General features: G+C 39.2%; 1 protein-coding gene across 1 annotated transcript; it reads right to left on the bottom strand.

Moving 5' to 3' along the window:
* Positions 1-1,236: 1,236 nt before the first annotated feature.
* LOC113075300 (myosin heavy chain, fast skeletal muscle-like) lies at positions 1,237-11,607 on the bottom strand. The gene is made up of 40 exons (XM_026247998.1): positions 11,564-11,607; positions 10,926-11,144; positions 10,692-10,835; positions 10,451-10,607; positions 10,314-10,341; positions 10,095-10,206; positions 9,854-9,946; positions 9,653-9,716; positions 9,467-9,565; positions 9,257-9,360; positions 9,036-9,174; positions 8,764-8,882; positions 8,493-8,642; positions 8,243-8,413; positions 7,850-8,150; positions 7,663-7,730; positions 7,495-7,582; positions 7,280-7,397; positions 7,072-7,195; positions 6,831-6,967; positions 6,485-6,740; positions 6,150-6,392; positions 5,875-6,051; positions 5,643-5,788; positions 5,470-5,560; positions 4,903-5,292; positions 4,699-4,825; positions 4,407-4,525; positions 4,129-4,325; positions 3,865-4,048; positions 3,590-3,755; positions 3,382-3,506; positions 2,981-3,289; positions 2,661-2,864; positions 2,450-2,575; positions 2,194-2,364; positions 1,913-2,017; positions 1,746-1,841; positions 1,486-1,617; positions 1,237-1,351 (listed from the first exon to the last, which is right to left on the bottom strand). The coding sequence occupies exons 2-40, from the start codon at positions 11,130-11,132 to the stop codon at positions 1,337-1,339; spliced, it is 5,802 nt and encodes a 1,933-aa protein (XP_026103783.1). The 5' UTR covers positions 11,133-11,144; positions 11,564-11,607; the 3' UTR covers positions 1,237-1,336.
* Between the last annotated feature and the right edge of the window lie 1,965 nt (positions 11,608-13,572).

Genomic DNA, 13,572 nt, shown 5'->3' with positions numbered 1-13,572 from the left:
TGGCAGCGGTCGGAGAGCTCTCATAGGAACAGGGCCCACAGGCTTTGGTGGTTGGGGGGCCTGCCGTATTTTTGTTGATATCTGCGGGCTAGCAGCGAATGAGTGGGAGAGTTTAGTCCCAACATACACCAATTCCTCCATTTTCTGTGAGAAGCACAGAAGTGGAGATGCTGGAGAGAGGGATAATGTGTCTGGTGAGATGGGCTGTGTCTCTGGTGTTTCCGGTGGCTGTGATGTGTTGTCCTGGCTTCCCTGGCTGTTTTCCAGAAAGTTGTCCTTGGGTGCTGAATCTTGTAGCTGTTTTGATACATCACAGTCAGTCTGTGAGGAGCTCTGTGGGCAGGGCTCAGCAGGGATAATGTCTATCAGCAGTGATTGTTTTGGCTGCATGGTGTTATCAGTGTCCTTGTGGGATATGTCAACCACATGATGACTCGGACCCGGTGTGTGTGTGCTGAATGGATTGACACACTCTGCTGAAGGATGACGGAGGGAGAAGTAGATATTGTCCTTAAACACTCTTGCACCAAGTTTGTTTGCAGACTGTTATACAAAGAAGAGGGGATGCCACACAGTGGTAAACATGACCTTGTCCCAACTTTTTGGAGATGTGTTAATGCCATGAAATTTAAAATCAATTTATTTTCCCTTAAAATAATACGTTTTCTCAGTTTAAACATTTGATATGTCATCTGTCTGAAATAAATGTTGAAATTTGAAACATCCACATCAGCAAAAACAGAAATTGCATTCTGTTTTTATTCACAATTTGCACAGTGTCCCAACTTTTTGGGAATCGGGTTTGTATGCTGAAACCATTAATGGACAGTTTTCCAGCTCAAAAGAGTCACTATTATGGCTTCCAATGTATTTATTCAACCACTCCACTTCTTCTGGAGCTTTTGCTATCATTGCAGAATTCCCACTCGTAAATTCCATTAAATAGTTAACTGTCTGCTTGTGACCACCTAAGTGTGAGTTCTTATAGACTGCTTAACTTTTCATTTAAACTTCCCTTTTTTCTTACACGAGTGGAGGTAACCTTTATGAACAAGATTTTTTTACATTCTTTGCAAGACTTATTTTGTCTTATTAAATTTATATTACTTATACTACAAGAATTATTACTTGACAATAATATTTCATTATATAAGTGATAATGTCATTTTTGTTTTATTAATTCATTAATTTATTTGAGAATAAAATTTATCTAAAGATCACTCCAAAACAAATATCTAGTGATCACAGATTTATTTCAAAAAGAATAGTAAATGTAAATCTACAGAACAATCATATTATATGACTTCAGTAGAGGCTTCCATCAGGTTTGAGGGTTTCACTCTTCTTTGGCCTGAGACAAAAAAAAGCACATACAGAAGTCATGTAAATAATAAGTACATTAGCTGAATACTGTATGTTTCTTCCCAGTAAGTGCAATAAATAATTTACTGTACTGAGTTCAGACTCTGCTATAATGCAACTGACCTTTCCAGCATCACGGCTCTTGGCTCTGAGCTTGTTGACTTGAGACTCAGCAATGTCAGCACGCTCTTCAGCCTCCTCCAGCTCATGCTGCACCTTCCTCAACTTGGACAGATGAGAGTTGGCTTGCTCCTCCTAAAGAGTACAAATTTGATCATGTTTGTTAACTAAGCTGTGGAACATCAGTGATATTGCACCAGTAAATAAATGACTAATTAATTAATAAAAATTAAAGGGTTTCCAGCTTATTAAATGTAACATACCGCCTCCTCAGCCTGTCTTTTGTAGCCTTTGACCTTCAACTGCAGCTTATCAACCAGATCCTGAAGTCTGTTGATGTTCTTCTTATCCTCCTCAGTCTACAAATAATAAAAAATATTTAATATATTTGTATGGATAAATCTGTGGAATTGGTCTGGTATGATCATACCTGATAAGACAGCTCTTTCACTCTCCTCTCATATTTACGGACACCCTTAACAGCATCAATTCCACGTCTCTGTTCTGCTTCAATTTCAGCCTCAAGCTCACGGACCTTTTAAAAGCACATAAAAGTTTTCAGACAAGTGTACACTCGAGTAGTTATTGCCTGTTAACTACTTTTGGAAGCTGAGATGGTGCTGTAATTTTAGGAACAAGTCTAAGCAACATCTTCAAGACATTTTATCCTTGAATGATATTTTAGATAAAAAAATTATTAAAAATCTTTACCCTACTCTCCAGTTTCTGGAGTTGTTTCTTTCCTCCCTTCATGGCCAGATTCTCAGCCTCATCCAGACGGTGCTGCAGGTCCTTCACTGTAACCTCCAGATTCTTCTTCATCCTCTCAAGGTGAGCACTGGTGTCCTGCTCCTTCTTCAGCTCTTCTGCCATCATTGCAGCCTTTTGCACAATTACACAAATTGATTAGATCCACATTTTTCAGGACACATGTCTTGTGAAACATTTGGCAACTACTGTTTCTCACATCAGTGATGGCCTTCTTGGCCTTCTCCTCTGCATTTCTTGCTTCCTGTACAGTATCGTCAACTTCACTCTGGATCTGAACAAGGTCAGCCTCAAGCTTCTTCTTGGTGTTCAGGAGACTTGTGTTCTGCAACATGAAAAGCAACAGCATGAACATTTTAAATGATGCTTTCAATGTCCTTAATTTCATTGTAAAAACAATATGCCCTTACCTGAGAGTGCAACAGTCCGACACGCTCACTGGCGTCCACCAGCTCTTGTTCAGCCACTTTGCGGCCTCTCTCTGTCTGCTCCAGAGCAGCTCTCAGCTCCTCAATCTCAGCTTGCATCAGAGTGTTTCTGCGCTCCACCATGGCCACCTGCTCCTTCATGTCTTCCTGTCCTCTCAGAGCATCATCAAGGTGCAGTTGGGCGTCCTGAACAGAACAATAGCTTTACAATAAACTAGCAGTGTGCTTTCTGTTGGTCTTTTCTAAACAAAGGTTAGATTATACAAACATAATGCAACTTAAAGTCTAAGAGAATCACTTACCTTGAGTTGTCCCTGAACGTTCCTGAGCTGTTTCTGGGCCTCAGCAGCCTGGCGATTGGCGTGGCTCAGCTGAATCTCCATCTCATTAAGGTCTCCCTCCATCTTCTTCTTGATTCTCAGGGCATCATTCCTGCTCCTGACCTCAGAGTCCAGAGTGCTCTGCATGGATTCAATGACTCTCTGGCTGTTCCTCTTGATCTGCTCCATCTCCTCATCCTTCTCTGCAAGCTTCCTGTCAACCTCACCCTTGACCTGGTTTAGCTCAAGCTGGACACGGAGAATCTTGGACTCCTCGTGCTCCAGAGTGCCCTATTAATAATAAAAACAAAATTTACATTTCAGAATGAACAACACAGTATAATGATTTTAGCAAAAATTACAATTAATCTCCAGATACTCACTTCAGCCTCCTCCAGGGCGGTCTGAATCTCTGCCTTCTCAGTCTCCACTGTTTTTTTGGCCTTTTCCAGCTCATGGATGCTCTTACCTGTCTCCCCTAACTGCTCTGTCAGATCTGAAATCTCCTCTGTACAAAGGAAAAATATAATCTGTGTCATTCTGAACATTCAGTAAATCATATATGTTTACTTCAATATGTTTCAATCTTACGCTGCAGATTCTTGTTCTCTCTCTTGAGGGTCTCCAGCTGATCCAGAGACTCCTCATAGGAGTTCTTCATCTTGAACAGCTCAGTGCTGAGTGAACGAGCCTCTTTCTGGGCTCCTTCCAGCTCTGCCTGACCTTCTTCATATTTCTGCTTCCATTCTGCCAGGACCTTTGATGAAGATATTTCAGGGTGAGGTTTGATAGCAACATGTTGATCAAAGTCCGTTCCAGAAATATTTAAAAAATGGTAATATTACATAATGATTTAAACATGTTACCTTGTCAAAGTTCCTCTGCTTCTTGTCAAGGTTTGCAGCCAAAGAGTTTGCTCTCTCCACATCAATCATGAGGTCCTCCACCTCACCCTGGAGTCTCTGTTTGGTCTTCTCCAGAGATGCACATTTGGAGTTCACAGCCTCAATTTGTTCCTCGGCCTCTTGAAGGCGCTGAGCCAGCTTCTTCCTGTTAGGAATTTGTGAACATTTTAACATGAAAGCCTTTTTCCATATAAGAACATTAATCAGCTCTTGTGATGTTCATACTTGGCCTCTTCAAGCTCCTCAGTGCGTTGGATGGCATCAGTTTCATATTTGGTTCTCCACTGAGCAACTTCACTGTTGGCCTTTGACATTCCCCGCTGCAGTTCAGCCTTTGCCTCCTGCTCTTCCTCAAACTGCTCACGGAGCAGGTCGCAGTCATGACGGGCTGATTGTACAGCATGGGCCAGTGCATTCTTAGCCTAGGAGACAAATACACTTAATATTAGCTTTGTTATATATTAAGTGGAAAATATGTGTTTGTACTGATCGTGCTGTATTACCTTAACCTCCTCTTCAATCTGCCTCTTAAGCTCCTCAATTTGCTGAGTGAAAGCTTGTTTGCCTCTGGTGAGCTGAGAAACCAGAGCCTCCTTCTCCTCCAGCTGACGGCCAAACTCACCTGTTTAGATTTAGATTCACTGTCAGACTGTGCAATATCTCTTTTAGTTAATATCAAAAAAACTTTTTAATATGAGCTCTAATAAGAGTCAGCAATTAATGATGAATAATTTAATACACCACACACTTACTGTTGAAGTGCTATTATTTTCATCATGATTGTCATTGCTTTACCATTTTCAGTTTGAAGTCTTGCTCTTTGAGCACTGAGGTCATTTATCTGGCGAATGTTCTCATCATTCTTGGACTTAATTTCACTAAGTTGGTCCTCAAGGGTGCGGCACATCTTCTCAAGATTAGCCTGCAAATACAGAAGTCATTAGATGTCTGAAAAACGTCAAGACATGTATTATATACTTTTCAAATAAAATTACCAACCTTTGCTTTGGCAACAGCCTCCATGTTGCTGGAGAGATCATCAATCTCCATTTTGTATTCACTCTTCTCTTTCTCAAGCTTCTGCTTGACGCGCTGGAGGTTGTCGATTTGCTCTCCCAGCTCGGCCACACTGTCTGCCTGCTTCTTACGGAGGGCTGCAGCAGTAGCTTCATGCTGGAGGGTGGACTCTTCAAGATCACGACGCAGCTTCTGGAATTCAGCTTCACGCTTCTTATTCATCTCGATCTGAGCAGCAGTGGCTCCTCCAGCCTCCTCAAGCCTCTCACTGATCTCCTCAAGTTCCCTGGAGAGATCAGCTCTCTGCTTCTCAACCTTGGCACGAGCAGCACGCTCAGCCTCAATCTCTTCCTCCAGTTCCTCAATGCGAGCCTACAGTGGCAAGTAATCAATGAAATCTTATTAATTTTTATGTCACCTTCAGCTTTAACAATATATATATATATATATATATATATATATATATATATATATATATATATATATATATATATATATATATATATATATATATATATATATATATATATATATATATATAAGAAATACCTGAAGCTCCTTGATCTTCTTCTGGAGTTGAGCACCCAGAGATTGTTCATCTTCAATCTTGCTGAGCAACTGGCTTGTTTCAAAGTCTTTCCTGTGGGTATTCAATAATAAGTGATTGTAAAACAATACCACAACAAAAAAGTTTTCAATAAAAGATTTAATGTTTTAATTACTTTTTAAGTTTCTCGTCAGATTGCTGCTTGTCATTCTCCAGGTCCATGATGGACTCTTGTGCTAATTTCAGGTCTCCTTCAAGCTTTCTCTTTGCTCTCTCAAGATCCATGCGGAGCTTCTTCTCTTGTTCAAGGGAGCCCTCAAGCTATGGGAAAATGATATATAAAATATGTTCAGGGCAAAAAGCCTGTTAATTTAACATATTAATGACTTGTTTAATTAGGAACTCACATCATCAACTTGCTGCTCAAGTTTTGTCTTGGATTTGGTCAGGGTGTTGACTTTGTCCTCCTCTGCCTGAAGATCATCCAGGGTCTGCTGATGTGCCTCTTGGAGAGCTTTCTTCTCTTTTGTAAGTTTGGCAATGCTCTCATCCTGAGATGCCATTTCCTCAGTCAAGTTCTTGACCTGTGGGATTTTTTTGTTCCAAATGAGCTTATTTTTTCCAACAATAAAGATTATATATAAACATATAAAATAAATATTAAATCTTATCTTAATCCAACCTTATTCTCAGTGGCGTGTTTCTCCTTTTCCACTTTAGCCAAGGTCAGCTCCAGGTCATCAATGTCTTTCTTTAGCTCAGAGCACTCATCCTCAAGTTTTCTCTTCTTGGCTGTCAGTTCAGCATTGATTTCTTCTTCATCCTCCAGTCTCTCAGTTGTCTCTTTGAGTTTAGCTTCAAGCTGGATTTTGCTCTTGATCAGACCCTCACACCTTTCCTCAGCATCTGAGAGATTCTCAGATTCCTGTTAGGAAAATAGTTTGCTATAATCACTGGAAACCACATTGCTATTTTTAATGGAGCCAAAATTCAGTTATTTCAATCAGGAAAACTCACAGAAGCCACTTGCAGCTGCAGATCATTTTTCTCTTGCAGCAGTGCCACCATCTTCTCTTCAAGCTCCTTCTTTTTGGCTTCAGCCTTGGCAAGATCTTCTTTGCATTTAGTAAAGTCCTCTTTCATGGTTGCCAGCTCCTTCTCAGTCTCAGCACTCTTCAGCAGAGGCTTAATCTTGTAGTAAACCTTCATCCATGGCCAGTGTTTGACATTCATGAATGAGCGGATGTTGTATTGGATGGTGTAAATGGACTCCCTATGAATAATTCATAATTAAATTATATAATCATCATTATTAACCATTCACACAGTTATCATAGTCATCTTTCTTTATGACACTACTCACCTCCTCTCCATCATCTTCACAAACTCCCTCCTCATCACGTAACCACGGCAAAGAGCTTGAGTCATTGTGACCAGAGCAGCCAGTTTCTCATCACGCATCTCCTCAAGAGTACCCAGAAGACCAGCTTTGAAGAACACCTACATTTATACATAACAGCAAATCAAAGGATATTGATTTACCTGTATAGGCTTAATAATCATGAATAATAAATCTTTGAAAGGCTGTAAAGTAGAATATGAACCTTTGTGTGTCCAAATCTGTACTGGTCATGATCGATATCGATGGATCCCAGGAGTTTCTCACAAGCCTTCTTGTTGTCAATAAACTGCCCTTCTGGGATTACACTGGCATTCAGCACCTTGTATCTGTGTTAAATTGATCAAAATTATTCATATTTTTTAATTAATAGCCTCATATCGTAATTGGTGTTTTCACGTGTTCCCATTTACCTCTGCTTGAAGTCACCATAGAGGATTCTGCTGGGGAAGCCCTTTCTGCAGATTCTGATGCCCTCCAGCACACCGTTACACCTCAGCTGGTGGATAACCAGGAAGTTCTCCATCAGACCTGTAGGGAACCATTTACAACATGAGCTAGGTAAATTAAGATTAATACTGAATATTGTATTAATGCCAGAATATCTGTTAGGCCTTTAGTACTTTACCTGGAGTCTTGGACTCATTGGGAATCAGACAACGCACAAAGTGAGGGTGAGTGCTCCTCAAGTTGGTCATAAGCTTGCCCAAATTCTCCTGTGGGGAACAGAAAAGGGACATCATGCTTAGTTTTTTTTCCCCTCAAATACAGCAAATACAATTGCTGTGCGTCATACCCTGAACTGGGAGGACACAGTCTGCATGGAACCACCCTTCTTCTTTCCTCCCTTCTTGCCACCGGTTTCTATTGAGATAAAAATACAAATTAACACATAAAAATGCAAAAACAAGAAAGAAAGTGCAAAACTGAATGAAATGTTGGATAAATTAATGTCTTATATTAGTAACACTTTTTTTCATTACCTTCAACAACAGGTGGGTAGAGACTAGCCAGCAGTTTGACAGAAGACTTCTGGTAAAGCTGCACAACAGACTCATTCAGTGGATCCTTGTTCTTGTCCAACCAGCCAACAATGTTGTAGTCCACAGTTCCAGCGTAGTGGACCAGGGAGAAGTGGGCCTCAGCCTTGCCTTTGGCAGGCTTTGGTTTCTGGAAAGCATTGCACTTGCCAAGATGCTGATCATACAGCTTGTTCTTGAAGGAAGTGTCTGTAGCCTTGGGGAACATGCACTCCTCTTCAAGGATGGAGAAGATACCCATGGGCTGTTTATAAAAGATTGTTGTTTATTGCTACAAATGTGTAATTTTTGAGAATGGAAAATGGAAATTGATAGGTTCATAAACCAGTTAAAAACCTTCTCAATGAGCTCAATGCAAGCAGCCAAGTCCATCCCAAAGTCAATGAACTCCCAAACAATGCCCTCCTTCTTGTACTCCTCTTGTTCCAGCACAAACATGTGGTGGTTGAAAAACTGCTGCAGTTTCTCATTAGTGAAGTTGATGCACAGCTGCTCCATGCTGTTGAACTGCAGGAAGAAAAAACATTTACCGACTCCTGAATATGACACAGTTTGCCATGAGAAATGATAAAAGAATCATTCTTACATCAAAGATCTCAAAGCCAGCAATATCCAGCACACCAATGAAGAAATTTCTTTGTTGTTTTGTGTCCAACATCTGGTTGATACGAACAACCATCCACAAGAACATCCTCTCATAGATGGATTTGGACAAGGCGCTTACAGAGTTGTAAACCTGTAAGCAGAAGAGAGTGAATATTTCAGTAAAAATGTTTGCTTTTTAAAGTAAATAGTCAGACTGACTGAAGATTTTCAGGTTGAATACAAGGACAAGCTAGAAATATGTTACTACATACCTGTGGCACGGTCTGGCCTTTGGTCACAAACTCATTTCCGACCTTGACTCTGGGGTAGCACAAAGCCTTGAGCATATCAGCAGAGTTCAAACCCAGAAGGTAGGCGATTTTATCAGCCTCTGTGATTTAGAACAAAATAAAAAAAAATATATATATATATATATATATATATATATATATATATATATATTTCTTGCTCTAAAACTAAAACATGGATCTCTCAAAACAAAGCAGTGTGTGTGATGACGAACATTGGTATTATTTAGTCTCACCCTCTGTGCCATCAGGCTCAGCCTGCTCCTCACGCTGCTTCTGCTTGAACTTCATGTTACCATGATGGAGCACAGCTCCAGTGAACTTGTAGATGCCCATCTTCTCCTCAGCAGTGAAGCCCAGAATGTCAATAGCAGACTGGAAATTACAGAGAAGAATAAGCTCATTGATCAGTTATATTTATATAGAATATGTTCATATTCACACAGCATTGACTCACATCAGTAGCCATCAGCTCCTCTTTATCATCAATGCTTGCCACTGTGATCTGACCCTGACTGCACATGGGGAAGTCATAGGGGTTGGTGGTGATGAGCGTCATTTCTGTAAAACACACAGAGCATTTACTATTATTGTTCTTGTTGTTTTTAAGTATCTTACAATAATTATTATCTAGCATTGATACACTGAATGCAATATGTGCATCTACCAATCAGCTCAGGCTTGTGGTTGGTCATCATCTGGTAGAAGATGTGGTAGCCTCTCTCATCTGGAAGCTGGAATGTCACTCTAGACTTCTCCAGCAGATCTGTTGAGAGAATGTGTCACAATCATCTGAAGAGCGACAGACAAAGACAAACGTGTAGGATGGGTAAATTAAATCATGTCCACCTACATGTCTCAATGTCAGCACTAGCCAGTTTTCCTGATGTACCGAAGTGAATTCTGATGAATTTACCCTGTTTGAAGCAAAATAACCTTTGAGTTCCTACTGTGCAAAAGAAGCCAGCTTTTAAAACAGTTCATAAAAAAAACAATATAGAAAAATCACAATTGACCAACTGTGCTGTATGTAAATATAAAGTGATGAACTTACAAAACGAGAGGAGTTGTCATTTCTCACAGTCTTGGCATTACCATAAGCCTCGAGCAGAGGATTGGCAGCAATAATCTGGTCTTCAAGAGAGCCCTGTGATGTTTGAAAGATTGTTATTAATTTTCTGTTTTATGTCTAAACACTGTTTGCAGGCATTTCTCAAACTCACATATCATGTATTGTGCGAGATGACTGTAATTCACAATCTTTCAGCATAATATATTTGTTTTGTATCTCATACCTGCATTTTGCCGGGAGTCTGCTCTTTCTTCTTATCACCCTGAACTGCAACTGTGGCAAAGTACTGGATGACACGTTTGGTGTTCACAGTCTTTCCAGCACCAGATTCTCCACTGGTTTATTAAAGATGAGAAGACAGAAGATGATAAAACTCTTAGAAGTTACACAAGAGCAAAATAGAGCTGTTCTCAAAATCTCTAATAGTAGGCTAGATACATACGTGATCAGGACAGACTGGTTCTCTCTGTCTGTAAATCCAAAAGTAATAATGTTTCAGCAATTGTTTTATTTTAAAAAATTTACGTGAATTTGACATTCAACTTATAAATAATTCAGATCTTCTAAATCCGATTTTACCAGTCAGCATGAACTGATAGGCGTTGTCAGAGACAGAGAAGATGTGAGGTGGGGCCTCCATACGCTTTTTGCCTCTGTAGGCAGCCACCACTTCTGCATCATACACTGGGAGCCACTTGTAGGGATTCACAGTAGCGCAGAACAATCCAGAGTAGGTCTGAAATGAGCAGAGACCTGGTCAGATTGCAACGAAACTGACAAAATGAACATCCGTGCTGTTTTACTTTGCTCCAGAACTTACGTAGATCATCCATGCGGCATAACGCTCTTTGAGGTTATACAGCACAGAGGGTTCATTGAGATGGGTCATCATGGCCATGTCCTCAATCTTGTCATACTTGGGAGGATTCATTGGGAAGACTTCGTCCTCTTTAACAACTTTCTCCTGTAAATTTCATACATTGGATTTCAGAAAGACCCGAAAAACATGTAAAATGAAATATGTTTTAGTTTTCATGGAATGTTAAAAATTCACCTCCTTAGTGTCATTCACAGTAACAGTGACTTTGGCACCGTCTTTGCTCTTGATGGTTCCCTTGACATACAGTTCTTTAACATCAACCACATAGCAGGCAGTCTTGGCATCGAATGGTTTGTTCTGAGCCTCGATTCTCTCCTTCTCAGGCTTCCGAAGGAAAACGGCAGCCTTGCCATAAATGGCCATCTCCGCGTCTGTACTCATGGTGACGGCTCACTGGTAATTAGACAGGGAAATTGCTGTGTTTTTAACTAATACATTTATAAAGCACCAAACACAAGATTAAAATATATTGTACACTGCTGATTCTCCAAAACTCCTTCATCTTGCCAGCAAATGTCAAACAAACTGCTTCACATTACTTACAGGAATGATAATTGAAATGTTGACATGAGATGTTAATCCCTCTACTATTTCTTACCCCCATATAACTGTATAAATCTATTTAAACAGACGAACACATTCATAAATCATTTTAAATTATTTTTTTCCTTATGATGTTTTTATTTTAAATGACAAAACTTTTAACCAAGATATCAAAAAGAAAGACTAATCTGTCATATAATAATGAGCTACATACACACAGATGAAAACAAACTGATCAACAAAAAGCAATGTAAGTGAAATCCACATACCTTCCCTTTCCTTGAGACCAGATAAAATTTCTTCAGCCCTGCAAGACAATTTAGATTTAAAATTGTATAAGTGATGAATTTAATAAACAGCAGACATTTTAAATCGATGCTGCTTTATTACAAACTACAGAGCAACAGATGTTTTGCTTCCACTTCAGGTTTGAAATGAAATGAAGAACAATTCCAATATGTGCTAATATAAACTGCAAAGCAACTTACCACCAACTGGCACTCCTGTCTATCCTGCTCTCCCCTACGCTTATATTGAGTCAAACTTGTACACTAAGCAGACACTAAATATAGACAGGCATTACAGTTTTAATTACTGTATATAGAAGCTGTCCATCCACAGTAAGGAACGCATAGAACAGCTTTATTAGAAATCTGTTCCAAAATAAATAAATAAATAAAGTTGTCATTAATGGCTAAATATGAGCAGTCTATCATTAATTAATTAATTAATCAATTAGTTAATTAATCATTATTGTTGATTTTTATACATACACTTATATAGGATATATACACAAATAAATCATACATTATCTTGATAAGGGAATATCAAGGATTTTAAATGTAATTGAGTTACAAATTATTAATTATCATAGTAGACCTGCTTTAACAAAGAAATATAGAATACATGCACATAATTCCCTATATTTACGATCATTCATATGTACCATATATGTCTTGTGCTAAATTTACGACAAGATCAACACCATATATTGCATATTTGATTTAGCGTTTCTATTTGTGTAACACGCAAGCTGATGGTTGATGTGATAGCCAGACGGAGAAGAACTCTAACCCCAATGCTTACTGTGGTATCACTCATATTTACTGTCACTTAGTCGTCTGTAAACAATAATCGAATTGTCCTAGTAGATGTATTGACTAGTTGCTTAGATATGAAAATAATATCAGTTATCTTGCATGTGCTCGTTATACGCTACAGATGTTTAATTAGCCTACACAAAACGTGCCTCGACACGGACACTTCTCTGACGGATTCTGTGATGTCCAGGACAATAAGACCTGACCACAACATCTGCACAAAAATTGTTTGCACAAATTGATTCACATTTTTTAACTATACATGCTTTCTACATTTTATTGTTTTTATTTTAGATGAGCGTGGATGTGTGTGTAAGCAAGATGTAACGATATGGCATTCAGAAAAGGATTAATTAGATTAGATTAATTCAAACTATGTCTTATTGAACGATTCATAACCGATGATTGATGGCTCATATCGCGTTCTTGTTTCCGCGTGCATGTCGCGAAAGCAACCCAGTTTCACTTTTAACATACATTTTTATATTATTATAGATATACATTTCTGCAATACAAGGTGGCGCCAATATATCACAGTTAAATTCAGCAACAGGGGTGTGTGGGCAATGTCAGGCAGATGCTGCTCCAACTCAAATTTCAATGGCTCTATCCATTTTACATAACCCCTACTCTCAGAAAAAAATGGTAAAAATACAAAAGCTGTCACTGGGATGCTTAAGTAGCCTACTGATATTAGGGTGACCACCTGCTACTAAGCCCAAGGGGTGACAAGGGGTATGTTTCTGAGGGACAATGTGGGACACTGCCTTGCGCGGTGGTGCCCCCACCCCATGGGCAAACTCACTGATAGTGGTGTACCCATTTCTAGCACATACCACCTTACATGGTATATTAATAATGCCCTATTCCCCTAAACGTGTAATTGCTGATGTATGCTCATGAAAGAATTGACAGATGCACTTCCACTTACGATTTACTTTAACTATTTTATTTATTTTTCATTACAATTTATTCGCTTTAAATAAATTATAATATAAAATTATAGGATTAAAATGAATTGTAGTTGCTCAACACCACAGCAACAGTTAAAAAAACTCGAACTAGAGGTTCACGGAACGAGAAGGGGGAGAAAGGATGGTGAACTTGCATGTTAGTAAAGGCAGGCGCATGAAAAAAAAAACAGTTTGAAACAGGACACACCTTCTCTTTTTTAATTG

The sequence above is a fragment of the Carassius auratus genome, chromosome 5 (genome assembly GCF_003368295.1).
Source record: "Carassius auratus strain Wakin chromosome 5, ASM336829v1, whole genome shotgun sequence".
Lineage (NCBI taxonomy): Eukaryota > Metazoa > Chordata > Actinopteri > Cypriniformes > Cyprinidae > Carassius > Carassius auratus.
Note: the sequence above shows the minus strand (reverse complement) of the source record. Positions and strands in the feature narration are given on the sequence as shown.

Excerpts from the sequence above, each read along its gene's own strand:
- LOC113075300 (XM_026247998.1), bottom strand. The coding sequence starts at position 11,132 with ATGAGTACAGACGCGGAGATGGCCATTTATGGCAAGGCTGCCGTTTTC. Across the intron at positions 5,561-5,642 it reads TCTGACGAGAAACTTAAAAA|GAAAGACTTTGAAACAAGCC; the intron begins GTAATTAAAACA and ends GAATACCCACAG. Across the intron at positions 1,842-1,912 it reads TGAAAGAGCTGTCTTATCAG|ACTGAGGAGGATAAGAAGAA; the intron begins GTATGATCATAC and ends TATTATTTGTAG.